Below are 27,960 nucleotides of genomic sequence, written 5' to 3'. Positions count from 1 at the left end.
AAAAGAATGAATCAATATTATCCCTGAATAAGCGCCAAATAAAGGCTCGGACGCGCATTCTCGTGTTTTTTACGGATCTAATTTAGAAAAGCAACGAATGAAAAGCATCGAAAATGGTTTGAGTAAACTGTTTCATGCACAGCATGGTTCTTCAAAAACTGGTATCTTCGAGGTACTGGTATACTAGGCGTCCCCGAAAGCGGTAAGTATACCTTCGGTAAAAATTATGTTGATATAGTCCATTAAGCGGATAAAAATTAATCATATTTGTTCTAAAGTTAAGGTTGTTGTAACACTTTAATAACTGGAATGATCAGAACCAGGGCGGGCTTTGAATTTTCGATTATGATATATTTTCAGTGGAAATATATCAGTTTGTCGGGTGGTGTAAGCAGTTGGGTTTAATGATGTCGCTTTTCATAATCCGCTCATTAATAGCCGTTCCTCTGAGCCTTAATTTAGGGTTAATGTGGAAACATAAGCCCGGCGTGAAAATTGGAATTAAACCGATTCGGGTTTCGGATTCGTTCGACCGTAGCGACTCCAAGAAGTTATAACCGCCCGAATGTTTAATTAAATTGTAGAAATTTGAGTTGTTGTAAATTTTCCACGGTAAAAGTCGGTTGGTTAATGTTGAGGGTAATGGACAAGGAACGGCTACTTACGGCTTTTATACCTACCTGCGTCATCCGTAGTCGAGTTTTACTACTGAAATCCTAGGAAGTAAACGACATGCTCTTTGCTAGGCTTTGTTGCTGTGAGGAGAAATGACCAAGAGAGAACGAAAGCAAAAAGGCACAAAACGATGAATAAGTAAAGCTTAGATGCGTGCAAAAGAACGCATATTTACTTATTTAGTGAAGCACACTGAAAATGCAAGCGCATGTGTACCGGTTTTAATTTTAGAAATCGAAATAAATATTTAGCGGTGTAATGTAAATTTGTAGCTAAAAGTCCTTAAGATTGTCGTATAAATTAAATCGTTCTAAACAGATGACAAACACTTTAGATGAGACTTATTTTAACGACCATCCAAAAGAAAAGTTGGCAGAATTTTGAAACAAAATATAAAATGAAATTGAAGTAATTCGCCAACACCAAACTCAATTCTAACTGCCATTATTTTCGGTCTCAAGATACCAACCCGCATCAAGACAAAAAATATATTATCCCAGTACCCAACTTAAGCCAAAACGCTTTTATTTTATTTTTAAAATCAGATACGAAGGGATTTGCTGTTAGAGACGTTTGCACAAATTGTATGTAGGTACTTTGTTCCATTAAAGTTTGTAACGGTACATTAAATACAACAACTATTAAGGCACAAAGATGCCAGCATAAATTTATTACTTGGTGGAATGCATCGTATGTCTTAAGATGTGGAAAATACGGTGCTTGTAAGGTTGAGTTATTAGGAATAGTCGCTTGGAATTTTGATACGAACTTTTCCAACATTTCTTATTGATGAATAATTGTACATATTTATTAAAGTAATCAACGATTGGAGGTAATACGCCGTAGGGTATTGCAAGCATGCTAGTTATAGTTTCATAAGTGTGTAATTATATTCATGTTGACCTTACAAAAGGTTACGTTGCCTTTGCAATTGTTTTATTATAAATTTGTTAGTTAATTCAGAAATTCCAAATGTAAAGTAAAATTAGGATGTATTACTATTAACAAAAAGTAGTTAAAAATTATTAGCACTTCTACATTTTAAATTCATCAAGTTCAATTTCACTTAATTTCATCCCGAACAAGACGCTTCTGGAAGCTTTCATAAATCGAAACATGAATAGCCGCAAAAACGCTTAAACACGGAGTCACAAAACCTTACTGTGAATTAAATAGCCCAAAAACACTTTAAATACACAGAACCGCAAAAACGTGTAAGAATTATTTATGAATGAAAACCAAAAACTTTTTGTACCTTTTTTTGCGTTGGACTCGATAACTTTTTAATCTTACTATCCTTCCTAACGTGATATCAGTGGCGTACTCAACTTATGCGGAGGTGTAGCGCAAAACTGAATGCACGTGATCATAAACGGTCTGAAGATCCTGAGGTTTTAATATTCTGATGTATATCGATTTCACCTATAATGAACCCTTTGGATTTTTTTGTAAAATGTGTCCAAATTAGACAATTTTGCCTTTTTGTACTACATAAATTCGAACGTGAGAAAAATAGCTTACGTTACATGGTTGTTAAGTGCTGAAAACAGGATCTCGGAAGGTGAAAAACTCGACTGCGTCTTGAAACCTTTCCTCGATTCTGTTATGTTGCGCTTACCAACTTAGTGTAATGCAGAGTGCTGTGGAAGTTCACGTAAAAAATTGAACTACCGCTGGAACTCGTCAAAATAAGCAACATCTTTATTTATAATTTTTACCGAAAATTCTTCTCAAATTTAAAATTAGAATCCTAAAACCCATACCCGCCTATGTGTTTACACGTCATTCATAATGAAGCACGAAAAAGTTAGGTAGTCGAGTAGAGAATTCGATTAAAAAACAATATAAAATGTCAACACCTAAAAAAAATATGTGCATCAACATCGTTTGCGTTAAGGTGGGTTAGTAATAAATTTATTGACTTGATCTGATAAAAAAAGCTGTAATAAATGCTAAAAATGTCCTCCTTCATTGTCGATGCAGGCGTGTACGTACAGCTCCTGTTAAAAAAGTTGGTTGGATTATCATTGGATTTTCACGAATAGTGACTGCCACTTGCATGAGTGGCAGTTCTTCGATGGTGTTAACCGAAGATGTCCGGATGTCTGTGTGATATGTCCCCACAAGACAAATGACACAAGAGTTAAATCCGCTGATCAAATTAGTCACGAAATGGGTTCGCAGCAACCCCCAACTTTCAAAATCAGACTGTATTAAACTCTTCTTAGTTAACTATGTTGATGTAATTTTTAGAAGAAACTTCACCTCGTTCTCTAAATTCCAAGGAATACAGCTTAACGAATCAATTTGAATTACTAATTGGGTAATTGCTGTACAGTTTAAACAACGTTTTCTAGAGATGTCAGCGTTTGTTGTCTTACTCTTTCTTGTCCTTATTGATATTCCCGTGAAAATTGCTTAAACCTGGTTGCCGTATAACGACCACCTTAATGCAACCCGAAGAAGATTTTTACCATCTCTGTTAAGGTAAATCACTTTTTTAACATGAATATGTACTCCAGTTCTTTGTCATGCTTTGATGTAAACATCTCAAGGTGGTGCTAATGGAAAGGTTTTTCACTATTAAATTTTCATCATCCTTTTTACTTTCTCAAGATGTTCTGGAGCTCGTCAACCTTTGCCATCATTTTTTTTGTGTATTTCGTTGTATAGGGTACCTTAAATTAAAAGAAAATGAAAAGTACCTACTAACATTACCTGACATTTTAAAGTCTCAGCTCAGTCAGGTTTAGAAGAAGTAGTTTGTAAATTGATGAAGCTCGAATCGTTTATAAAATATTCTATTCATGAATTTGAATAGAGTGTAAAGATACCGTGATTTATTCGGAAGCAGACAATAGATAATTTGTCAACGATATCGGTCTTGCCATGGCCTTATATCGACCAGACGACCCTATAGCCGTTATATTCTCACCTCTACTGACCTAAACATGAACAAGTGTTCAGGTGTTATATAAACAAAGGGTTGGTCGTTGAAGGTTGATAAACGCTCCTAATAATGTAAAAGCTGATAGTAATCAGCCTCGCCCTTCAACAGCCCCGATACAAATTGAAAGCAACAAACGTTGTGCCTGGTCCATTTCACTGATTTATCTGACACGGCAACAGCGAATTAGCAGTCTTAACTGGATTTAAAGAAAAAAAAAGGAATACGGCTGACAGAAAGAGGGATAAGAGTTTTTTCTCTTCAATAATTCTGGATGGAATTGAGGTTGCTTCGATTTTCGGTAAACAATGTCGGATGTGGATGAAAGTTTTATCCGTTCAGCTGAGAACAAAGGACAAGATTAAATTGGAATAGTGTCTAATTTATGTTTTAAGGATTGTTCTGGTCGTAGAGGGAGGGTCACAAGGCCACAGGGTCATTCCCGACGTCAAGCAGTCTGCCAATACGATCAATAGATTTTCTTAACCGGAAATGCTCCTGTTGCAATTCTCGTAGCCATCTATCATTCATGTCGAGAGTTTTTCCTGATATTTTCACGTCTAAGAAAGTTTCCGTTCCCCAAGAAATGCAAGCAAAGAGAGTGGAATCGAATATCTTTACATGTTGGTTTTGTGTTCTCTGTGTTTGTTTTTCATAAATCGGATATACGTAGTTTGTTTAAGACAGATTGAACATCATTATTATGTAATTATCAAATGTCAGAATTATTTCGTTATTTGATATTTAACTCAGTCTATTACTTAATATATAAAGTGTCTCTAAAAGAACGTATATTAAGAGTCCTGTGGAATTCGAATATATTTGACTCGATATTTGATTTTTGCCGCTCAATAGCATATGGTGGTACCAGATAGAAAAACAGAGGAAGGTTATGTAAGTCCATTAATGACAGGTTTTTAATAGACTGTTGTAAGATGAAAAGTAATTAGAATATAGAAAACCGGAAGAAAATCACAAGTAAAACAACTAAGACGTCGAATTCACAACTGACGCTAAGATTTAATAATTTAATATTTGACTATTGACATCTAATTTGACAGTTTCAACGGCTCGACATATACATTATACATTATACATACATTATAAATGATTGTCCCATCGCAGTTGGCGTTGAAAACCCACACAAATTTGGGATGTGCCGCTAGCTTCGCAACGTTAGACAAACTATACAATGTGTAACAGAAATAAGTACATTAATTTTAACTGGTAATAGAACTCGTCAAAAGGAACAACTTTTCTATCTACCATTTTGCCCAAAAACGATGTTTAATTCCAAAAAAAAAAATGGGAGAGATTTTTCACTAAAATAACCCTACGCCACTAAATACTGCAATGGCTAATTGAGATCAGTGCTAATATGAAAAAAACGTCCATTTTCATCCAGAAAACGTGTTTTAACGCAGAAATCGAAATTCAAAGAAATCTACCCGAATAGCAAAAAATCCACTTCGTAAGAATCTGGTTGTTTCACGTTTTTAGGTAGCTTAGTTTTGGAGATATGAACGGTTTTAGGAAAATCTTTCCTATTTTTTTAAGCCACTACGCAACGTTTTTCGCCAAAATGGCAGAGAGAAAAGTTGTTCCTTTTGATGAGTTCTATTACCAGTTAAAATTAATGTACTTATTTCAGAAACACCCTGTATAGTAGACAAATTTACACTACCGCCAGCAGCGCTACCTATCGGCGATGCTAGTCTCACTTATGTTATAGAGCTTGCGGCACATTCAACTACGTCACCAACGCCTACTGCGATTTATAATACGTTCTTTTTCACTTTGTATTTAACACTAATTCCATTTTCGAATTTCGGCTTTCTGAATCTCAAAATGATGTATACCGAAAGTCATATGATAGCTCTTGTTATATCTAGGTCATATTTTTGGCCTATAGACAAGCAATGACGACGATTGCCATTGTAGAACTTTTGCCAAATCAATGTTGCCAACTTCTAGGCAATCACTGCATATTAGAAACAAGAAACTCTACACCGAGGATAAAGCGCTATTAATTTTTCATATAATGTATTTTAGATTAACGATTTTATTTCAAATAAAACAAAACTTTACACTTCAAAACCAGCTCTTTATTCTTCGGCTGCGTGTTACAGAGTGTATCAAAAAGTCTAAAACTATAACATTTTATGCAAGAGCTCGATAATTAGATATGACATTTACGACCCAGCTGGGGCTCGATGCTTAATCCCCCAGCTGCTTGCTCTTGACCCTATCGGGGTTAAAACAAAAATCCCACGCCTTAACTTAAGTCCATAAAATGTTCGACAATAAATTATATCAAAACTAATAATTAACCACAGTAAATAAATTCTAAACATTAACAAAAAGGGTCCTTTTTGCCTCGGCTGATGCCGCCATCCGACGATATTGGTGGAAATGCTCACATGTATGTATTTTCAAAATCTCGGGAAGGTTTTTTTTTGTCACATATATTCCAGAATAATTTTAAACTTATCAAAAAGATCTTAAGACTATTTTTTAACCTTTTTTTTCGAAGGGTGTAGCATGGTTGTTATTATTTCACATATTTAAGCCAAATATTAGTGCACTTACACATACTAAAACGAAACTGGAATCAAAAAATAAATATAAGTAGACAATATATTTCTAGGATCGAAGGTTATTTTGGTCTGAATGTGTATTTATTCGTGTCACTAATAATTAAATGCTAAAAAGTAAACGTAATGTTAAAAAAAACATTTGTATGGATGCATTATATCTAATATTTTTTTACAATTAGTTATTCATACTAAATGTTCGAAACATTTGGGGCGCATAAAGGGCGGGGCTTTCGGGCTTTACTCTTAGCATAGAGTTTCTGTTAATGTCTGATGTGGCCATCTTGTAATACCCCATGAATATTTAGTAATTTAACTGTACCTGTGTAAACCATTGGGGAAATGTTTCCAGAATTAGGTCGACAAGTTTACGGCCTCTATTTGTTTATGACCACTCTGATGACAGGTACTGAAATTGGATCAGTTTTTCACCAGTTAACTTCTTTTTGAAAACCTACACGATAGGTGCATAAAAAATTGGCAATCCATAAAACTCACCGAAGGGAAGAATTTTATGTGTTTTGTTTGCGTACATCGACCCAATAAATTGACTTTAACTCTAAAATAACACCGATTTATAGTCTTGTCTGTATATCTTGACATAAAAATAAACATTGATTTACGTAATTAACTTTATAAATTACTTTTTCGAAAGGTTTTGATTATTTTTTTACAAACACTAGAATGGTGTCTGGAATTTCATCGGTTTACATGCAACTGTAAAACACACCCGGTATGTTCATTTCAACTAGAGCCACTTCGAAGAGGCAAACAGAGGAAGCTGAAGAGGAAAAAAGACTCCAGTGCAAATTAAACACGAGCGAAATCGTTATTAACGTTTGCTGTACGTGATTTTAGGAAATTTTTGTGCTAGTCGGTACAAAGGAAAATTAAAAGTCAAATTTTATTAAAAAGTCTAGACCGTTTCATTAGTGTCATTAATTGATTAATAAAAAAACTAAAGGTATATTTTTATACATACAGGGACGATAAAAAGTATGGATACAGCTAAATATTTTTAGAACTGTTTAGCAGAGCTCGTTGAAATTTGGCACACAGTTATTTGAAGATACCAGGCTAACTTGATTTGTTTTAAATGGCTCGGGGGGTCAATTTAAATATTTTTGAAGAGTTTTTTTTTGTGAATTCAGTGATGTAACAGTTCTTTGCCGTCTGTACTTTGACCAAAAAATAAATAAAAGTCAATAATAAATGTAAAAATTAAACATTTAAATGAAACAAAATACATTTTAATATCTATTAAAAAAAAAATAAAAAGTTTAAACGCGAAATACATACATAATTTTACGCTAAAAAGATTTTCAAGATGGCGACGATGTGGACATGTGTTACATAACTGAATTCACACAAAAAATACTCTTTTCAAAAATATTAAGTTTGACCCCGTGCCATTTAAAAAAAATCAAATAAACGATGTTAGAAAATTGAAAATAATCTCAGATGATAAAATTTAAATACTTCTAACTGTGTGCCAAATCAGCGATCTCTGCTAAACCGTTCTGAAAATATTTAGCTGTATCCATATTTTTTAGCAACCCTGTATAATATTATTTCTCATATGTGCCAATATTTATGTTTTTTAAGTAAGTATGCTTAAATATAAATTTTAATCTTTATACTTGAATGCTCCCTTAAGCTGATTTAATATGTTTATAAATTTTACATTTATTAACAATTGTTTTTTGATAAGCCTTTAGTTTGATAATAGATTGTAGTTATTTTAATCGTTTCTAGTACATATTGCTATTTACGATTATGCATTATGGTACATTTACAGAACATGGAATTTTAATGTGGTTTTTGTCATTGTTAACGCGCGCCACCCATGTTCAAATAAAATTGTTTTGTATGAGTGACTTTGTGGAATTAAAGTAGATGCTTTGCTTGTTATCGTCAATTTCATTAATTTTGTGGGAAAAATTACTCATTCTTAAAACACTATTATGCTCTTCATAAATAAAATTATTTATGACTTAACATTTTTTAAATGGGCCGGGTTCTATATACCTATAAATTTTTGTGTTATACGACGATTTAGTAGAGAAGCAAATAATCACTCTGTCTTAAAGACCTTGACTGCTGTTGACGAGAAGATCGTTTTCTGGGATTGCGTGCCCTGAGAACATGATTTACCATAGTAGAAAGACTCAAAGGCAATTTACAACGGTTCAATATGTTCAAATAAGTATTGAAATTATCGAAAACTTTTTGCATCACATACCTAATTTATGTATAAACCAGGATCAGTTTTGTTCCTTTGTTGATTGACTGCCAATATCTTTTCTTTTGAAATGGAAATCTTGCAGTAAAACAAAGTAAGAGTGCATTGATTAAAATTGAAAATTATTTAACCAGCAATAAATTACAGTAGCCGCTCGATTGTGTGAACACCTCTATTATGTGAACAGCCGTATAACGAAATTACATATTCAAGAGTGAGACAAGCTGATAATGATAAATAATTGTGGGTTATGTTTTGGTGTTAACTGTCGTAAATGGATATAACTTTTCAATGTTTGCAGATGCCAATTAAGTTTCTATATCTTTCATTCTAAACAAATATCCTATAAATCGGCGTAAAAGACACAAAAACAACTCAAAAACAGGGGTTGTTTTGTACGTCAGGTGCAAAAATAGGAAACTCAGTCTCTTGATTCTATCTACAGGGTATCTATAAATGGTTGTCGGGTCAAGCTAGCTTTGGAAAAAATATTATAGTGCCACCTTTTTTAAAACAGATGCTCAATTTTAATTCGTAATTAATTAACTGTCACTTCTAACTTTGGTGTTTTGTTCGCAAGTTTCAGTCCAGTTTTCTTCGTTCCAATAATTCGTTTTATTGCAGTTGATCAGTTAATAAACACCAAAAATCTGTATTTTTCAATACAAATTGTTAGGTTTTGATGTTTTGTGTTTTATTTTAGCTTTATTTGGTTGATGACGGTTTATCCTATTGAACAGAACATCTTCATTGTTTCTTACTTTCGAAGTGGAAGGTTTGTTAATGATGAATGGACCTATTCATTATCTGTTGGTAAAAATGAATTACAGGCAAAATATCCGGAAAATACTCGTATTCACGATGTTAACTCACATTAGACGAATTGTGAACAGGTTTTTAACAACCAGAACAAGGGTAAATCATCAGGATGGCCACCAGTATCTGATGAAATTGTCGAGGATTCGAGAGAAAGGGTGGAAGAGACTCCACAAATATCTGGTGCACAATCTGGGTTGTATGTTGGTAAAAAAATTAAAGATTTTATTGAAAAACCTGCAGGGCAATTTCTCATGAAAAACGCCGTTATTTATGTTGGAAGAAAAGATGGAGTCAGTACCATATTCGGCAGTCCAATCTATGTCGTACTTATCACTAGCATAAAACAAGAAATGCGAAAGCAGATAAAAAGGCAGTATTGTATAGTGGCAGACAGGGACAAGGTGTTCTCAACATTTATCTGTTAGGATTTGGTCTCAAACCAATTATTGAATATAGGTATACGGTGTGGCAGTGATTGGAGGATTACTGTTCCCCTGTTGATGGTGTTGATATTAAATACCTATATTAACGTTACCCGAAAACACAGTTGAAACTTGTCTCAGCTTAAAAACCAACAACAACTAGTATGTCTTTTGATACTTCTTGCTATCTTTTATAATGTTTATTTTTCGATGTCCTATTTTTCATGGTACGAAAATTGAAATATTCAAATTTTCATCTCGAATCTGGAGTACGTACTAAAATTCAAGGTACTCAAGGATTCCCGTGTAATATTCCCCAGCTCTAATAATAAAATGTATTTTTTTTTAACTACACAACATGAACTGCCTCGTAAAATACAGTCGAATGCAAAAAAAAGTAGACAAGAAGTTTTCGGCTGCTTGGTCCAGTCTTCCAGTTTTTCCATTTTGTTTGGCAGCTGACTACGACTGTATTCTTGATTGCCTAGCCGAATGCAAAAATAGTGAGGAGAAGTTGTCGGTATTAGAAAAGCCACATTTATAAAATAAAATAATAAATTTTTGTCTACTTTTTTTGCATACGACTGTACCTTGAGAACTTTTGATAAATCATGTCCTAAAACTTAACACTTATTTTTTTACGATTTTGATTCCCCTTGCCATGTAAAATTATAAGGATGAACTGCACCCCCAATTTCGGGTTGAAGATACCTATATAAACGAAAATAACGGTATTACATGTCTCCCTTGCAAATGTATTTGACTTGTCGGGCAGTTTTTCACAGATTGGCCCTGTTTCGTTTTTGGGGACCCAACTGTACCGTAACATTTCGACTTCCTTGGTTCCTCCTGATGAAACTTTCCTCCCTTATTTGGTGTATTGTTGGTTGCCGCATTCCCTCGGATGATATTTTTGCGGAAAAATACGAAACAAAAATAATGAGGAAAGAAATGTTTATGGATCCTGTGTTATGTTTATCATTTGGTTTAATTAGGTTCTACGAGAGGCCGTACCTTTCGGAGGATTTCAAAATGGAATTAAAACGATTGAGCACACTTCACGTAATTTTATTTAACAAATAGACGTGCATGGTGGTGTTTGGTCCCAACAAACGATGTAAATATTTGACTTTTGGCCCGCGAATTTAAAGATGACTAAATGAGTTAGCTGGGCATATACGTACAGAAGTTTATGGCGCGAACAGCATTAAAAGAGTTTGACTACGAACTATGTGATCCAGTTTAGATTTGCATTGTCTCCCCAATTAAATTGAACCCACCTGGTCTACTCCGGTGGTTGAAAATAAAAGGGAAAAGGTTCTAACAAGCCCAAAGGGTACCTCTCTTCACGTGTCAGCTGGCATAGTTTGGTCACTGTCCCACTTATGGGTGACACGGCTACTTTTGTGCTCTTACGCCGGACCACAGCTAATTGCGTGCGATGGACACTGGCGGTAGCTTCCCCAACTCGAGACCCCAAGGCACGAGTGATGAATCACAATGTTTTATAATAATTTTAACATAGCTCGCCTTGGCGAGAACGCGTTTCCCTAATCGATAAATGCAAGAACATCACATACTTCGCGATAAAGAGTTTAATTCAAGATTCTAAAGGGTCACGTGGTCACCAAATGCTCAAAGAAAATAATAAATCTTTACTGTAGCATGATAAAGGACTAATGCTATGTGAATAATTAAGCCGCGACTACAATGCAAGTACAAGAATTAGAAAAATAATTTACCTTGTAATTTCAAAGCACCGTGATCACAAAAATGGTTGTTGGAGGTACTCAACGTACACTTCCGGCTATTTTGGAGGTCAAATTTCAAACCCCGAGTGAATCAAAAAAGCCCTGTTTCCCGTTCCGCGTTTGGTTTTATCATTTTTCCAACACCCCACTTTCGCAACCCCTACTTGACCACAATGGCAATCAGCTCGGTTCTATTTTACTTGTTACTTTAGCCAATCGCGACATTTTTCGATATTTCTAGAACTTTCGATTTAACCGGTTCCGTATATGCTATTGTATGTAATAAGAATTAAGTCGAATATCAAAGATTTGAATTGTACGTAACTGGGGGTATGAGTAATGTAATTACAACATCTTTAAGTGGTACTCTAGATCTATATAAATGATATAATCATCTGCAATATTCACAATCAAATTTGAATCATTGAGTAAACTAGCAGATAATAAATTTTATCTTTTAGTTGCAACATTTGATTTTATCAATTACTGAACTTAACGTGGATGCTACTCTAAACATGTTTTATTTAGTACATACAATAAAAAAATAAGTTTAAAAATGTTAATTACTTAGGTATAAATTCTTGTAATATAACATTTCATTATTAAAGGCTATAAGTTTGACAAAATAAAGCTACAAAAAAGTAAATACATACTAGCCTGTAGAAATTATTTTCACTTGAATTTATAGCATATTACATATTTGTAATGTATTTTAACCATATGTCATGTATAGGCGTTAAAAGCAAATGCTAAGCGGGATCTCTGAAATGAACAGTTATATAAAAGAACATTAGACTCACATATTTTACAACTGTCTTTGCATAGTAATGAGCATTACGGCGATAACAAGAAAAAGTATGTTAGAATATTGTAAGTTAGTATAACAGTTGCATATACTTTATCTGCTATAGGAGGTCGATATCAAATTTTATAACTTTTTTTAATTGCCGCCTCAGGAAATTAGCTATTGTTCTGAGATATTAAACCGGCGCCCATGTTGAAACAATTGTTAATTCTGCCACTCGCAAACTTGAAATTATTAATGGTTATTGTATTGGAAACATGTTTCTTGAAGTTTAAACTTGAATTAATCCCAACACCATTCCGTTGATTTCTCATATTGGGAATGATGTCTAAATTATGCAAATTAATGGGACTGGAAATGTGTTCGATAAGACGTGAAACAATTACATTCAAGATGTACAACTTGTCAGATAGACAAATAACAATACTACACTGTGATGGTTGAAGTTGTTTCACAACAAATCATATTTTTGGTGGTTGGGTTTTGATGAACGTTCAAACTTTTCAAATAACTCGGTTGTGTAACTCTACTTTGTAATGATAATGTAATTACGATTTGTTTAGATGGTATTGGCAAGTTATTGTTGAGCTTTGTTGGAAATTTATGACGTACCGATAAAAACTTGTAATATTTTCTTTGATAAATACCACAGCCTGGTATGTTTCCGTGGAAGGAATTCTAAAAAGCAATGTGTTTTATCAACGTAGAATAGACGAAGTGGATAATTTTTAATTCCGATAAACCCTCGCCAACAACAAAACCGTGAAATCGGGCGTACGGTTTTTTTTTATCCTTTTCAAATGTTCTGCATCTGCTTGTGACATAACGAGGCGATTATGTCTTCTCAGCATCCGTGCATAGGTTGAGTCGTTATCGCAGGTTCTTTTCAGGTTGTTTTTACATTGTTGGCATTTATTGCCGTCTTGAATGTTTTCGCCAGGACATTCGCCAAACACTTCAAATGTCTTCTGATCTAATTCTGCGTATGTAAATTTTGCGTGTACCAAAAATGTGACATCTAAATGGCCGCCATAAACCCGCCGCCATCAACTTTATTGATACAGTAAACGTAAACGTTCGCCCCAGGGTGGAATATAAAAAATGCGGAAATAGAAAAATTCGGATGTGTAACGAAATGAAATTACTCGTCACTCGTTGAGAGCGACGTTCGGCTTTATGAGTACCGCAGAATATGAAAACTGCAACGGACGAAAGTGGTACCTACGTATTTCTATTATTTTTGTTGTCTGTTTACGAAAATTAGTCTACAATGTAAGGACCAGTCAGATTGATGACATGTTTCCTTTTTCAGGACTCTTTGATGTAATTCTGACATTTACATACTTATAGTTGGCTATTTGTGGACTTTATTTTGATAAAATGTTAAACAAATGGCCAAAAAAAAGTTTTGCAGGCAACGTTAGTGTGGCCACATTCAAAACAATTTTGTGATTTATAGCTTTTATACAACGTGAAGACGACTAAAACTGACTCTAGTTTATCTTGGTGAAATATGAGATATTCATTTTATTTTATCCATGCCTGAAAATGTTATACGGTTTCTTTTATGATTATTTTTCATCACATCAGTTGGCACGTTTGTTTGAAATTTAACTTGATGTTGGTGCTTCGGTGAGCGAAAATAACCAGGGTTTAAGAGAGCCGTTATTCAGATTAGAATCCAATTAGATTGATAGGCTATTTAAAAATATCCTCTCCGTTTCAGTAGTGGTGGATCGTTGAGCTGTCTCGTGGTCGAATCCGATGGGGGCTGTTACTCGGCGATGCCTCCGACAGCCATGAGGCTCGAGAGCCCTCCCTGCAACAACAATAATAACGCATCTGGTGCTGAACTTGAACTTCTTGCCAAGCTGGAGGAAGCCAACCGTCTCTACGAGTCCGACGCCAAATCCCTCAATTCTCTGAGCGGGGCGTCGGGCCACTCCCGGAAAAGCTCTGATACTTCGCAGATATCACTCACCTCCGGTAAGCCCGAGATTTTGTGTGCGAACGTGTGAGATGAACTCGATGTTCAGGTACGAGTTCCACGCAAGACCGACCTGAGGACTGTGGCGAGGAAGATCTTTGGACCACATGGGGCAGAATCGTCAACGATTGGGAAAACAATTGGAAGAAGCAGAATGCTCAAATCAAGGAATTGGTGCGGAAAGGGATTCCGTTACACTTCAGGGCTATTGTGTGGCAATTGCTGTGCAGTGCTGCCGAAGCCCCTGAAAAGAAATCGTATGCCGAATATATAAAGGTAGGTGTACCATTGAAAATTTTGGAACAATAAGTTGCGGTTAAATATTCAGGTGTGGCTGGCACTTAGCATTAACATTTAAAATGTTTTAACTTGTACATTTTCCAGTTCAAATGCAGGGTGTCCCAGAATGAACCAGCATAATTTTAACCACGAGCTACTGGCTTCATGTAGAAATCGAAAAAAATGTACACCAATGCGGTTTCCTTGTTTTAAAGCATATGTCTTAGTAGGTTACTTCACATTGGCGTACATTTTATAAAATATGATATACAAGGGTGTATTTTTTAAATGTGCCGAAATTTTATCTACAAGGTTGTTGGACAACGTTACCTCAAAAATTAATTGGCATTTAATTTTTTGACAGAATTATTTAAATGTTTTTTCCGATTTCTACAAATTATACTGGTTCATTCTGGGATATTCTGTATGTAACAAATATGTATTATTTTGATAAATTAACTATTTTTGGTAGTAATATCTTAAGTGCACGTCAAGTTGTCGATAATTGTAGCAGTTTGACATGCAGGAGGGATATTTTTGTAGACTATTTCCTGTAAAAAATTAAAACTCACAGAAATAGTATATCGTTCAACGGGCGTGTAATGTAATGTGTAATAAATAATGTATAATGCCTACGGCACGTGCCGTATTCAGATGCATAGTAGAGACTACGCATACATACAGTTGCGGCCACGGAACAGTTTACATTATTTTCCTATTGTAATTTTCTAAAAAATAATTGGCGTAGTGTTATCAATGAACCGAAGGTTGCAAAACGTTATTATAGTATTGCCGTTATAACTTTTTATCTGCTCCGCCCACTAAAATTGACCAATCAGAATCAAAGCCAGATTCAATCTGTACAACTTTTCATCACATTTGCCACGTAAAAAAGTTAAGGTTAGAATTTTGCTGTCAAGTCCACAATTATTGTTTTAGGTTCTAAAAAATAAAATGTCATTAAGACAATTCGAATGTCAGAAATTTTTACTGTGTAAATCAGATCGTCTTAACAACCTATGTATTTGATTGGTAACTAAGAAAATGAAATGGGCGGGGCAGATAAAATGTTACGTTGTCCTTAGTATAACAAGAGGTGTCCTACACCAAATATTAATTTGCAAAAAGTAATTCTTGAACCTATTTGTTAAATGGGTAAATAAAAACGCCTGCTCGTTAAACGTTAAACTGTTCTGTGGCCGCAACTGTACATATAAATACTATACCTACTATTTCTACGATGTGCAAATTTTCACTTATAATATCCCTAGTGCATTGATTATTTCCGGAAATTTTTTCGAATGCAGTTCTAAAACGTATTAATTAACCCGAGTGGAACACGAGGGCTAATTACGTTTTGGAAATGCATGAGAATAAAATTTCCGGATATTAATCAATGCACGAGGGCATATTCGGTAAGAAAATCGCAACGACACGGACATTATGCTTCTTCAATTATAAATTTTTAAATCGTACGACACTCATTAAAGACCAATAGAAAAATTAGTTCACGAGCCATAACCAAGACAACAACAAAATAAATGATTTTGATTGGCTGAAAAAATTTCCACTTATTAATCACAGTTAGGTTGGTCTACCTACAAAAAATTTCCAAGAATTTTTTTTGTTGCCATGGTTATGGCTCGTGAACTAATTTTTCTATTGGCCATTAATGAGTGTCGTACGATTTTCACTACAAAAATTTATTCATTCGTGGTTTTTATTATAAAAAAAAGTATAGACTCGCGAATGATGGCATTTCAAAATAATTATGATAGATCATGGTAACACGATAGTCTGTTCGATGTCATTATTTTATTTTCGCACCGGTTGCCATGACAGACTATAGCAACCAAACACAGAAGGTAATTTACTAACGAGTGATCAAATAAATGTGTCGTCAAGCAAGCCTTGGCTCTCTTTTCCAAACGTAGGTCGTTTTTTTTTATTTGACAAATCCGTCAGATCATTTGATGATGATTTTGATCATACCTTCATTTGTTGTGATAAATGACAAATTAAAGTTTCCGGTTCATTGTACCAAGATATCAAAAATTATCTTGGTCAAAGGTGGTCATGGATTGAAAAACGTTTGTCCCAACTTATTTCGTTTGACGATTTCTTCGTTATGAACGATTGGCCTTTCAGCCTTGTTTATGAGCCACAAAGCCAATTTCGCAAAACACACCAACACAATTTGTAAGGCATGCGCAAATATCCTTCGGCATTACTGCAAAGTGTGGGAAGTGCTCTCGAAAATTGATTTTGACTTTCAAAAAATGATTGACACAAAGTTTCGACAATTATTTGAAAATCCATGAGCACCTTTGACCAAGATAATTTTTGATATCCCGGTATATTATTTCTCCAATTGTTTTTGATGAAATCCGAATGATGGTCATTCACTTCCACTTTCTCGTTCTACACTTCTTCTTTCACGAAATATTTGACAGTGGATGAAGCTACGCCATACGTTAACGGAAACAAAAGCAAGCCAGCACCAGGCCACATTTTTTTTAACATATTATTATTACATTTTATGTTTGTTTAAGTGACATATTTCACGTTAGTCGTAGAAAATAGTAGATTATATCATTAAGAGTAGAGTCTTTTTGTGCTAAGCTCAGAGATTGAAGACCGAGACGTACCTTCTACTACTTTATCTTCAAGGATTAAAAAAAAATCGGCCATGAACTCATTTATTTTCTTTTGCTGCAGTTACAGTAAAATGACAATTTTCAAATTTTAAGGCACCAGTAATTAATTCCTAGTTCTCTTGTTACAACATTATTAGTTGGTACTTGGAGGTTCATTAATATTAGTAAAGTCTGCTAAAGTCTAAAATTTAGATACTGTTTAACGTTGAACAACCATGTTGCTTTTTTTGATTTTGACATCTGTCTTCCATGCACATGGGCGACTCGCGTTACACCACAGTGGCATCGGTTGAATATTGGGTAATAATTTCGTTATTTCGCTTTTTTAGAGGCTTTTTTTAATAGGGGTAATTATTAATAAATAAGTCGTGACAAATGCTTCAAATGACCTTAACATTTGACTTGGTCGAGCCGCCTGCGTACATTTCAACTCCTTGGATTTGAAGTGTTTCAAGTCCGCTTACAAAAAAGCCACTTCAACCGTTTCTATATAAATTTCATTTATGAATACGAAAATGTATTGTTTATAAACATTTTCTGCAATAATGTTTTTCATCTTTCTCTTTGGAAAAATTTAGTCCAATCAGTTCACCGCCAAATTTGAATTTCAGCCAGCTACAAACACGTACATTGAATATTGATGGACTGTACAATGTTCGATAATTGCATTAATGCATGAATATTCGCTGTCATTTGCTTGTCGTTGGCTGAAATTTAAATTTTGTAGCAATCTGATTGGATTCCATTTTTTGAAGAAAATAGCCACAAATACATTTTCAGAGGAGTAGAAAATTACCTGGGGGAGAATCATGGCTACCAGTATGATTACTTTATTCATTTAAAACTATTGGGTCGTATCACGACACCGTTATTAAAGTTGCCGTTAACTAAAGTCGTGATTAAAGCAAATAAAACGATATAGATTTATGCAATTATAACCTGCCAGAAAGAGATGAATTCGTCACCATGATGATTACAGTCATGATTAAATTTAATAAGGGTGTCGTGATACCGCCCAATGCGTTTTACACCACTTTTTTTTTGTAAATTAATGTTTGGTTTTTCCCCCGTGTGGCAAATTAAAATATATCAGTCTCACACACTGTACTGCAGGCCATATAAAATTATCCATGAGAAAAGCAATTTTTACGTAGGTCCAGATCCAGACCAGTGTATATTATTTCAGTGTTTACCCACAGAAAAAATAAATAAAATAGTTTAGTTTGTTTACGAAATCTGGAGTTAAAGAAATGCTTTAGTTGTTAGCACAAACCCCATCAAAATATGTTCAGCTGTTTTATTAGTTATAAGCGCCCAAGGGTTGCATACATGGATATAAAGTTTACCTTTCATAATGTCATGATGATTAAGATAAGATGTAATATTAAATCCATTGAATCATCTTATCAAAAGTTCTTAATGCTTTAGAAACATAAAATATTTATTTTCTGTTTGATATGTCGTAAAATTGATAAATTCTAATATGAACATTTGTTCATTTAAGGTTTTTTTCATTTATTTTTGAAATGGTCTAGATAGGAAATATGAAACTGAATTATTAATAAAGATCAAAGTTGTCAATTTATTTTAATCAAATATAACAGAAGTAGATTCCGGAAATATAAAAGTTTATTATTAATTTTGTTTTAAATTATTAATTGAAAAAACTAGAATGTTTTGTCAGAAACAATTGGTACTAAATTTTAAAAACTCATTGATTAAAAACGTAGCTTTTAAGATAAGACAGAATTAATGATATAATGCGCAATAGTTACACAATTAATTATTTGTATGTTCTTCAATTTTATTGCGTTTTTAAAATTAAGATAAACAAATGTACGAGTATTTAGGTAGTTAACTGAAATTTAATCTATTAAAGTAGTTTGCTATAATTGCATGTAGAAAAATCTTTCAATAAAACGAACTGATTTCAGACCAAATCTCCATGTGAAAAGGTCATACGTCGAGACATAGCCCGAACGTATCCGGAACACGACTTTTTCAAAGAGAAAGATGGTCTTGGTCAGGAATCTCTTTTCAACGTTATCAAAGCTTATTCTTTGCACGATCGAGAAGTCGGTTATTGCCAAGGATCAGGTTTTATTGTAGGACTGTTACTTATGCAAGTGAGTTTTTAGAACATTTTTAAAGCGTAATAAAACTGGAATTTTATGTGTTTTTTGACTTTAATAAAAGATTATAAAGTAACGATGGCACATTCATAAAATTTTTAATACCGTTTAGATGCCCGAAGAGGAAGCTTTCGCAGTTCTCGTCAAGATTATGCAAGACTACCGTATGCGTGATATGTTCAAACCGAGCATGGCGGAACTAGGCCTCTGCATGTACCAACTCGAAAATCTAGTCGCCGAATATTTGCCGGAACTCAACCAACACTTTCAGTCTCAGAATTTCCACACTTCGATGTACGCTTCCAGCTGGTTTCTGACGTTATTTACCACAGCTTTGTCTTTACCTCTGGCCTGCAGGATCATGGATGTCTTTCTTTCTGAAGGGATGGAAATTATTTTTAAAGTGGCTCTTGCCATGTTGACTTTGGGCAAAGATGAACTTATGTCTCTCGACATGGAAGGAATGTTAAAGGTAAACATTAAAAGAATATTTGGCAATACGTTTTCAGCCTAATTTTGTGATGTTTGTTTGTTTTTCATATCAGCTTATCTGATACACACTTGACGAACAAAATGATCAGTAATTTTTAACGTGACAATGGCGGTTGCTAAATATTTGGATACCGTTAAAGATGTAAGTTAGCAATAATTAATTGAGTTTATTTGTGATTTGGTTTCAGTTTTTTCAAAAAGAACTGCCGACGAGGGCGGAAGCTGATCCCGAAGGTCTCATGCAATCAGCTTACAGTATGAAATATAATTCGAAAAGGATGAAGAAGTTGGAGAAAGAATACAATGTGATAAAAACGAAAGAACAAGAAGAAATGGCGGAACTTAAAGTAAATGTTGTCATTAATTTCTGCCTCGTTTTCAATAAAGTAACGTTGTAGCGGTTAAGAACAGAAAATAAACAGTTGAGGCATCGATGCGAAATGTTGGAAGAAGAAAGCAAAGCGTTGGCCGACCGTTTGGTGCGAGGACAAGTGAGTCGAGCTGAAGAAGAGGAAACTACTTTTGTGGTACAAAGAGAACTGGATGTGTTGCGGCACACTCATTTGGAAACAACACACCAGCTTGCTTTAGCGAACGAAAAAATTAGGTCTTTGTCATTGATGATGGAAGAAACTGTAAGTTTTTCCTTGATATTTAATTAACATTCTAAAAATTTGTTTTAGCACACGTCAAGGCAGTCTTCCATTGACGAAATTTCTCTGAAGCAAGAACAATTGCAACAAAGAGAAGAAATGATCGAGTGTCTTCAAGAAGAGCTGGTGAAGGTGAGGTTGAGAGAAGCCGAGAACGACGCTCTCATTCGCGACTTAAGGGCGAGAATCCATGAATTAGAAGAAGATAAGAAGACTTTGCGCGAGATCACTCCCGATAACAGTGTTGCACATCTTCAGGAAGAGCTGATCGCCGTAAAATTGCGCGAAGCTGAGGCTAATCTCTCTTTGAAAGATCTTCGACAAAGAGTTTCAGAACTTAGCAATCAGTGGCAGAGGCACCTCCAGGAGCACAAACAAGAACCAACCTCATCGGGAGAGCTCCACAGTACTCCAAAAAAATTATTGTTTTGGGAAAATCGAAATAACGAAACGCAGAAATTAGAAGACGAGCTTATGACCACTAGGATAAGAGAAATGGAGACTCTGACCGAGGTCAAAGAGTTGAGACTTAAAGTGATGGAGCTGGAAACTCAGGTACAAGTGAGTACGAACCAGTTGAGACGGCAGGACGAAGAAATCAAGAAACAGAGAGACGAACTGGAAAAAGCCGAATTGAGGGATCGCGACGCCGCGGCTCGACTGCTCGAAGAACACAGACGCTACTCCGACTTGGAGAGCAAAATGCAAGACGAGTTGATGAAGGCTCGCATCAGTGATGCCGAAAAGACTCAAGCCATCGCCGAGCTTACGCAAAAAATTAGTCAACTAGAACTGAAGGTACTTCGCGTCTGTTATTGAGTCTAAGTGAAAAACGGTGTATTTTTTTAGAGCCAGGAAATTGCCACGGAAGGAGAGCTTAGAATTCAGTCGGTTGACGACAGCGACCGAGTTAGAGAATTGCAGGACAAAGTAGCTGATCTTCAGGCTGAGGTAACCGAAAGTAATTTTATTGATACAAACTGGGTGGTTTTATCACGTTTTACACAAAAGTTTCAAAAAAGCACTCGCTTTTGCTTCATACTGACGTGTCTTCCTGTACATAACATTGCTTAACCTTGAGACTAATATGAGATAGAGTGATTGTGCTAATGATATTTATTTAGTTTCCCACGCCTATCACCAGTCCGGATACTGAGCCTTGGAAATGGCTCGAGTAAGTGAATACTGATGTAGCTTTGGAGTAGTTTCTACATTTTCGAGTTGTTGCATGGTTGGTTGTAGCTGAGATGTTGTAATCTGCAAGATGTTGTCATATTATCCTAGCAAAAATACATCTTTGATGAAATAAGCGTAAATAAACTAAAATCACCAATTCCGATCTGTTGAGCTTTGCCCTTTGGAGATGAAACTCTAGACGACACGAAGACGTATTTTTGCTTATAAATGGTTCTAACATAATTGTATTGTTGTTAAATATTTCATACTCTGTGTGATTATTGGACACTTCACTTCTGTATTGCTTTAAACATTGAATACTTTTGGTAGCAAACTTTGAACAGCATACTTTTTAAGATGCGACATTCATTTACACATTTCGTTATGATTTCATGTAATTTGATGGTCTGCTACATGGTTTTCGAGTTATAATTTGTATTCCCCAGAAAACAAAACAACTTGATAGCCCGTCACTTTCTAGTGTTTGTTTTTAATGGCAGGTCATGAGATTGGAATCCTTCAAGAGACGGATAATCGCCGGGGGTGGTCGTTTGCCGTCGGAGAGGTCGTCATCCATCGACAGCACCGATGACGATACCAAGATCAGATTGGACGATCCTTCCCTCAGATTGAACATAGTCGAGTCTCCTACCTCCAAATCCGAGCTTAATTTTAGTGAATTATGTCACAACCCCAGTTTAAAAAGCGACGGCAAAACTGAACTTGATCCCAACATGAACACGCACACTACTTTAGATGCTCACGACGAAATGTGTGCTTCAAAGGTCTGACAACACGACTGAATTATTAGGAACTAGTTCAATGTAGGATAAGATTTTGTAGTACTTTTTGCCTATATACTTTTGAAAGGTCCTCAACATAACTGGATTTTGTAATTAACGTCTTCGAGTCCTCGCGATGGACGAGGAAACCGAATATATGGTGCATTTACATTGTGTAGATTTATAATTTATTATTTTCTTTTAAGGATAATATATTTTATTGTAATTCTTGGTTCATGTACTTAATCGATTTTATAGTGTGCAATTTTGTGTATTTTATGCATAACCTGTAGTAGGACTTTTTCTTGGAATATGTAACTAGAGATTAACTTATGAATTAGTGAGAAAATTAGAAGATGTTAGATTAGATTTTCTAATATTCTATCTGTGTTAAACTAGTAGTATTAAACTGAAATGGCTGTTCATAATAATTATATTTTGCTGCGCAAAACTCGTTGAAACAGTATTTTTTGAGTGCATAATTTGCAGACTGGTTTAAGCGAAAAAAACTGCTACCGACAGCGCCTCTTTCCCATTCATTACCTATTTATAGGTGCTATAATATAATTGGTTGCAATAATTTGTGTAATTTTAGCTAAAACATTCCACCGTTAAACATCGAAGTGTTTTATTTTTAGATATAAATTTAAAAAAATGATAAATACTCTAGAAAGGCATACTGCACATTTTTATTGGTGTGGATTAATTGTTTTTATTTTTGTAATATGTATATTTTCGATTTATGTTTGTTAAAAATTTTAACTTATTTTCAATAATGTATACTACAGCAATAAATAATTGATGTTGCAATATGTATAATTGTGGTTCTTTTGATATGTCTAAAGATTATTCTCTTTTTAGGTATTGTTTTTGCTTCTTTGTATTCTTTAAATATATTTGTATCAACAGATGTTTCAATGTTCATTTACGACCTGAATGAAATTACATCATCGCCGATATTGATGATTCATATCATAAATTTGCGTCATAATGCTTGGAGATATACACCTGTTGACCTGTTTCAAATACCTGATAAGAATTATTACGATAATAATTGTGTTATTGTTGCAACTCGTTTTTGAAACGATGTGTTCACAGAAATGTTCCTAAACAAAGTGCACGATCAAAAGGTAGAGTTAATGGTAAGCACATTTCCGAATTTTACTTTCAAACCATAAACACGTTAACCTACTTTCAGCGTGCCGTGTTTCGCAATATGTACCTGAAGGAAAAATGTGACTACTTGGACGGCGAGTGCAAAATGCTCGCGGAGCATATTATCTCGTGTCAGGTAACCAGAGCCGAAAAAGATGAAATAAACACAACTTTACGAAAGGATTTGAACACAATACGACAATTGAACGAACAAAAACTTCATGAACTGGCCTCGACCAACGAGCAAATCATGTCAGTGTCTCAAGTGTTAGAAAATTCGGTAGGTACCTGCGGGATGTGAGGGGTCGAACCAATTGATTGTGTATATTTATAGAACTCGGCCGTTTCGTGCTCGTTAAATGAAAATATGTCGATCGACGAGGAGCTGCAAGTGAAAAACGAAATGATAAAATGTTTACAAGACGAGTTGATCCACGTTCGCTTAGAGGCGGCGGAAAAGTGGGCCTTAATTCGAGAACTACGACAGATAAGAGACGAACTGGAAAAGGACAAAGAAATGTTGACCAAAACAAAGCCTGAAACTATTTCACGTCTACAGGAGAAACTGATTGGGGGGAAATTGTTAGAGAGTCAGTATACTTCCGAATTTGCTAATATTAAAAAACAATTGCAAGCGATGAAAGCAGAACTTCACACACGTAACCAGGTGAGGAGTTTGAGAATTATATTTTAGCTTTGTTGATGCATTTATTTTCACAGAATCAGAATAGTACAAACAAGTCACGAAAGGCAGAGGGAAGTGTTAAGTTATCTAAGATGGGAGTATTATGGTTGGGTAAGAATAAAAATCAAGATAATGAAATTGTAGAAGAAATTAAAAAATTAGAGAAGGAAAAGTTTTACCTAGAGAATAGGGTTTGTTACATTTTGCTTGATAATATTAGATGTGTTATTATTATTGTGAATTTTAGATGCCTGAATTAGAAAATAAGATTGATATATTAAATAAGCATATCAAGTTTAAAGAAGAAGAAAGATGTAAATTACAAGAAAAATTAGATAATGCAAGACTGAAACAACAAAGTATTGAAAATATAACAATAGAAAGAAGGAGACAATACGATCACCTTCAAAGCAGTGCATCCGAAAAAGTTGTTGGAATACGTAATAGTTGTAATAATAAGAAACAAAATATAGACGAACTATCAAGTAAATTCCAACAGATTGCTAATCGACGTCAGGTGAGTAAATTAGCAACATGCTTAACGTAGTCAAGTCATGTCTTATACCGTAAGGATTTTATTTCTCTGAACATGCGTTTCCATGTTGCTTGGATATGTTGTAATTACTTGTAATGCATTGACATGATTTTTTTTAAACTGAACATAGGGTTAATATAGTGTTGATGTTCAGCGAAATAAAATCCGCACTGTGTGTGTCGTCAAAGAAAATTATATTCAATGAAAGATAGGTAACGTCAATATAAAATAGGCACTTAGTTTAGTTTTGTTATCAAATTACATTTGATCTTGATCCGATAAAATTTATTAACATATATTTTTAATTTTTTTTACAGAGCTATACGAGCGCCTGTACAATAAAAGAACTAAACACCATACTCTCTCTGGAGGAAAACATTTCGATTTTAGAACAAAGAGTAAGTATAATGGCACTAAGTTTTTAATAATTAATTAAATAATTTTATATTTTTCAGATTAATCAACTAAATCATGAAACTACCAAACTGCAAGAGACTTGCAATGGAAGTGACGAAAACATATTTTGTAACGACGTTTAATTTAATTTTGATGCTTATCCCGAGTAAATTACTGTAAATAAAGTAAATGATAAATGAAAAACTGTTTATCAATGAATTTATTGACAAATAGTGAAATTTGGTTGGTGCTGCTTTTTGCATTTAAGAATTAGACGACTGTGCAATAAAATTTGTTTCTAATAGAATAGATTAAATGTAAGATATAATTCGTATCGGCATCTTTATTTTATGTGGTTAAGAAGTGGTCCAGAGATTCTGAATTTTGCAGAGAATCTTGTCAACATGACATCACATCACATGAGTGATTTTAACTGTTACATGGACAAAGCATAACAGAAGGGTGGGTAATTGTTTACTTTTCCTACTTCTGGAATTTTCGCGTTTTTTCTGGCTAGACAGCCTTAGGGCGTCCTCCTAGATAGTTTCCCACCATTGAAACCTTGTGCAAATGCCCTTTTTTCTCTCTTGTTGTGTTTCAAGGTCGCGTCAATGTCTTAGTATAACTAAAGGGCAAGGAAAATTTCTGGAGTGAAAATAAAATATAAATAGTATGTTACAAATTATATTTTGATCGCACAGTTTTAACTGACATTCACATTCAGCATAACAGACCAGACATTATTATTTTAAATAAACAACAAAAGCAAGCATATCTTTTAGATATAGCTGTTCCAAATTCACACAATATAACACAGACATATAATACAAAAATTAATAAATATTTAGAACTCTCCGTTGCTATGAGAAATCTTTGGTGTTTGGAAAAAATTTCGATTTTACCATTTATAATTTCAGCAACAGGAATAGTACCGCAATCTCTTTTTAAAAATTTAAAAATTTTGGACTTAGAGAACACATTGGTGGTTGAAATTCAAAAAGGTATATTATTATACTCATGTCACATCGTGAGGAAATTCCTTAACATTGACACAGAACATAAAACACAAAAAAGTCAAAATGTGGAGGCGAGACGCCGGTAATTATGTTGATAAGCACTGCACTATTACTTGATAGTATTATCCGTAATAGTGTATGTAATCCGGCAAAATTGCCGTGCCGCCGGGTGGAGGTGGGATACGAAAATGTTAACTAGGTATTTGAATTTGCTTGAATTACCTTCACAAATTTTGTGAAGCCCAGGTTGCCAACTCAAATCTAACTCTCAAACACTCCCCTAGGAACCACGATCGAGCCTACTTTCTCTTATACAGTGCCTTTTTTTAACGCTGGCAATAGGGATTTACATGACAAAAACTTTGGATCGTGTTAATATGCTTTATAGCAGGAATTTTTAAGTGAAATTTGGCAGAATATTAGATTATTTAGTATTTTATAAATCAATTTAAGTTTATTTTATACTACAGAATAAAATAATTACGGAATTAATTTAAAGAAAAATACTTTTAATTTATTACATTATTTCTTGCCCAGAAAGTTTTGTAATCGTTAGACAGTTACAAAATGTTCGACAATTTTTTTATGATCGTCTCGGTTAGTGTCTTGCAGACAGTTTGAACAATTTATGAAATGAAAATTCAAAAATAATTAAAATAGTTTCATATTGTTGAATTACCCAGTTTTATTTATTTTGATGCAATTATGATTTCCTATGTTTTATGTTTATGAAATAAAACTGCACATTTTTTAATTCAATCATTTCTTTATTGAAAAGGTGTCCATTGAAAATTATTACTGTCTGACGTTTGTTGAGTTTACATTACGTCAGCCTACTTGGCAAGCTACGTGGTAAATTTAATAAACCTATTTTTGCTCTAATTCCGTGATTGTTTTGTTTTGTACGATGGGCCGAACTGAAATTGATTTATAAAATACTAATCTTAGGGCCAGTTTACAGAAGCGAAATTAACTTAATCGCAATCAAATGCGAGATTAACTGAACACGTGACCAGATTGAACCAATCGAAGTTTCGGATTCATGGGTTAATCACGCATTAAAATTTAATTCGAATTAAATAATTAATTCTCTTTCTACAAACTGGTCGTAAATCTAATATCCTACCAAATTTCACTTAAAAATTCCTACTAAAAAGCTCATTAACAGACCTTAAACTTTTTAGCATGTAAATCCCTATGGCCAGCGTTAAAAAAACGGCATTGTATACCACCCTAGGCTAAACGTGTTAGAGATATTTTCATATTTGATGGCGGAAACAAAAGACTGAGAAATGTCACAAATTTGTATTGTCAGTGTCAAATTTCTCAAAGACGTTTGTGATTTCGACAGAAATGCAGCAAATTGGCAATAAGAATAGTATGTATTTTACAGTAGAAGTCCGTTAGGATAGCCTTTACTGCCGAGTCAGAGATTTTGTGAGACGAGCTCGCAGAACGAGTCGAATAATACTGGCGAGGCTGTAAAGGCCCTAACGGACGTGTATTGTACAATAGTTTTTGGTAATATCTCTACGATTCGTTCACAATTATCTTTTTGAAATACATTTTTTTCAACGCCATCGAAAAAACCGAATGATTAATAAGTGTGCGGAGGACGTCGTCATGTCAACCGTTGTTTGTGAAAAAAAATTGTTTCAATGTTGTTTGTCAGATTTGTTCAACGCTTAACTTTCCGTTGAAAATAAATGAATGAAATCAATAAAAAATCGCAATCAAGATATGCCCGATGTCCGGAAGTG

General features: G+C 34.4%; 2 protein-coding genes and 1 long non-coding RNA gene across 5 annotated transcripts; 2 read left to right on the top strand and 1 right to left on the bottom strand.

Annotated features, from left to right (window-relative positions):
- Window positions 1-3: 3 nt before the first annotated feature.
- Evi5 (ecotropic viral integration site 5) lies at window positions 4-23,323 on the top strand. Of its 3 annotated transcripts, XM_069053285.1 has the most exons (11): window positions 4-202; window positions 13,982-14,241; window positions 14,292-14,518; window positions 19,113-19,304; window positions 19,423-19,782; window positions 19,991-20,149; window positions 20,201-20,437; window positions 20,486-21,253; window positions 21,305-21,406; window positions 21,580-21,629; window positions 22,132-22,336. In XM_069053285.1, the coding sequence occupies exons 1-11, from the start codon at window positions 135-137 to the stop codon at window positions 22,136-22,138; spliced, it is 2,430 nt and encodes an 809-aa protein (XP_068909386.1). In that variant the 5' UTR covers window positions 4-134; the 3' UTR covers window positions 22,139-22,336. The 3 variants fall into 3 exon arrangements, with proteins under 3 accessions (XP_068909386.1, XP_068909377.1, XP_068909369.1); XM_069053268.1 differs by lacking the exon at window positions 21,580-21,629 and having other exon boundaries at window positions 16-202; window positions 22,132-23,323; XM_069053276.1 differs by lacking the exons at window positions 19,113-19,304; window positions 21,580-21,629 and having other exon boundaries at window positions 12-202; window positions 22,132-23,323.
- Window positions 23,324-23,393: 70 nt separating this feature from the next.
- On the top strand, window positions 23,394-25,388 carry LOC138134841 (ecotropic viral integration site 5 ortholog-like). The gene is made up of 7 exons (XM_069053392.1): window positions 23,394-23,555; window positions 23,612-23,848; window positions 23,903-24,235; window positions 24,289-24,444; window positions 24,501-24,770; window positions 25,106-25,186; window positions 25,244-25,388. Exons 1-7 carry the CDS (start codon window positions 23,514-23,516, stop codon window positions 25,325-25,327), a joined length of 1,203 nt encoding a protein of 400 aa, XP_068909493.1. The 5' UTR covers window positions 23,394-23,513; the 3' UTR covers window positions 25,328-25,388.
- A 121-nt stretch (window positions 25,389-25,509) lies between these two features.
- On the bottom strand, window positions 25,510-26,819 carry LOC138134902 (uncharacterized). The gene is made up of 2 exons (XR_011160839.1): window positions 26,423-26,819; window positions 25,510-25,829 (listed from the first exon to the last, which is right to left on the bottom strand). It is a non-coding gene; the product is annotated as an uncharacterized lncRNA (long non-coding RNA).
- Window positions 26,820-27,960: the final 1,141 nt, after the last annotated feature.

This window comes from Tenebrio molitor, chromosome 1, assembly GCF_963966145.1.
Source record: "Tenebrio molitor chromosome 1, icTenMoli1.1, whole genome shotgun sequence".
Taxonomy (NCBI): Eukaryota; Metazoa; Arthropoda; class Insecta; order Coleoptera; family Tenebrionidae; genus Tenebrio; species Tenebrio molitor.
The sequence above is the reverse complement of the archived record's forward strand: the minus strand, read 5'-3'. Positions and strand labels throughout refer to the sequence as shown.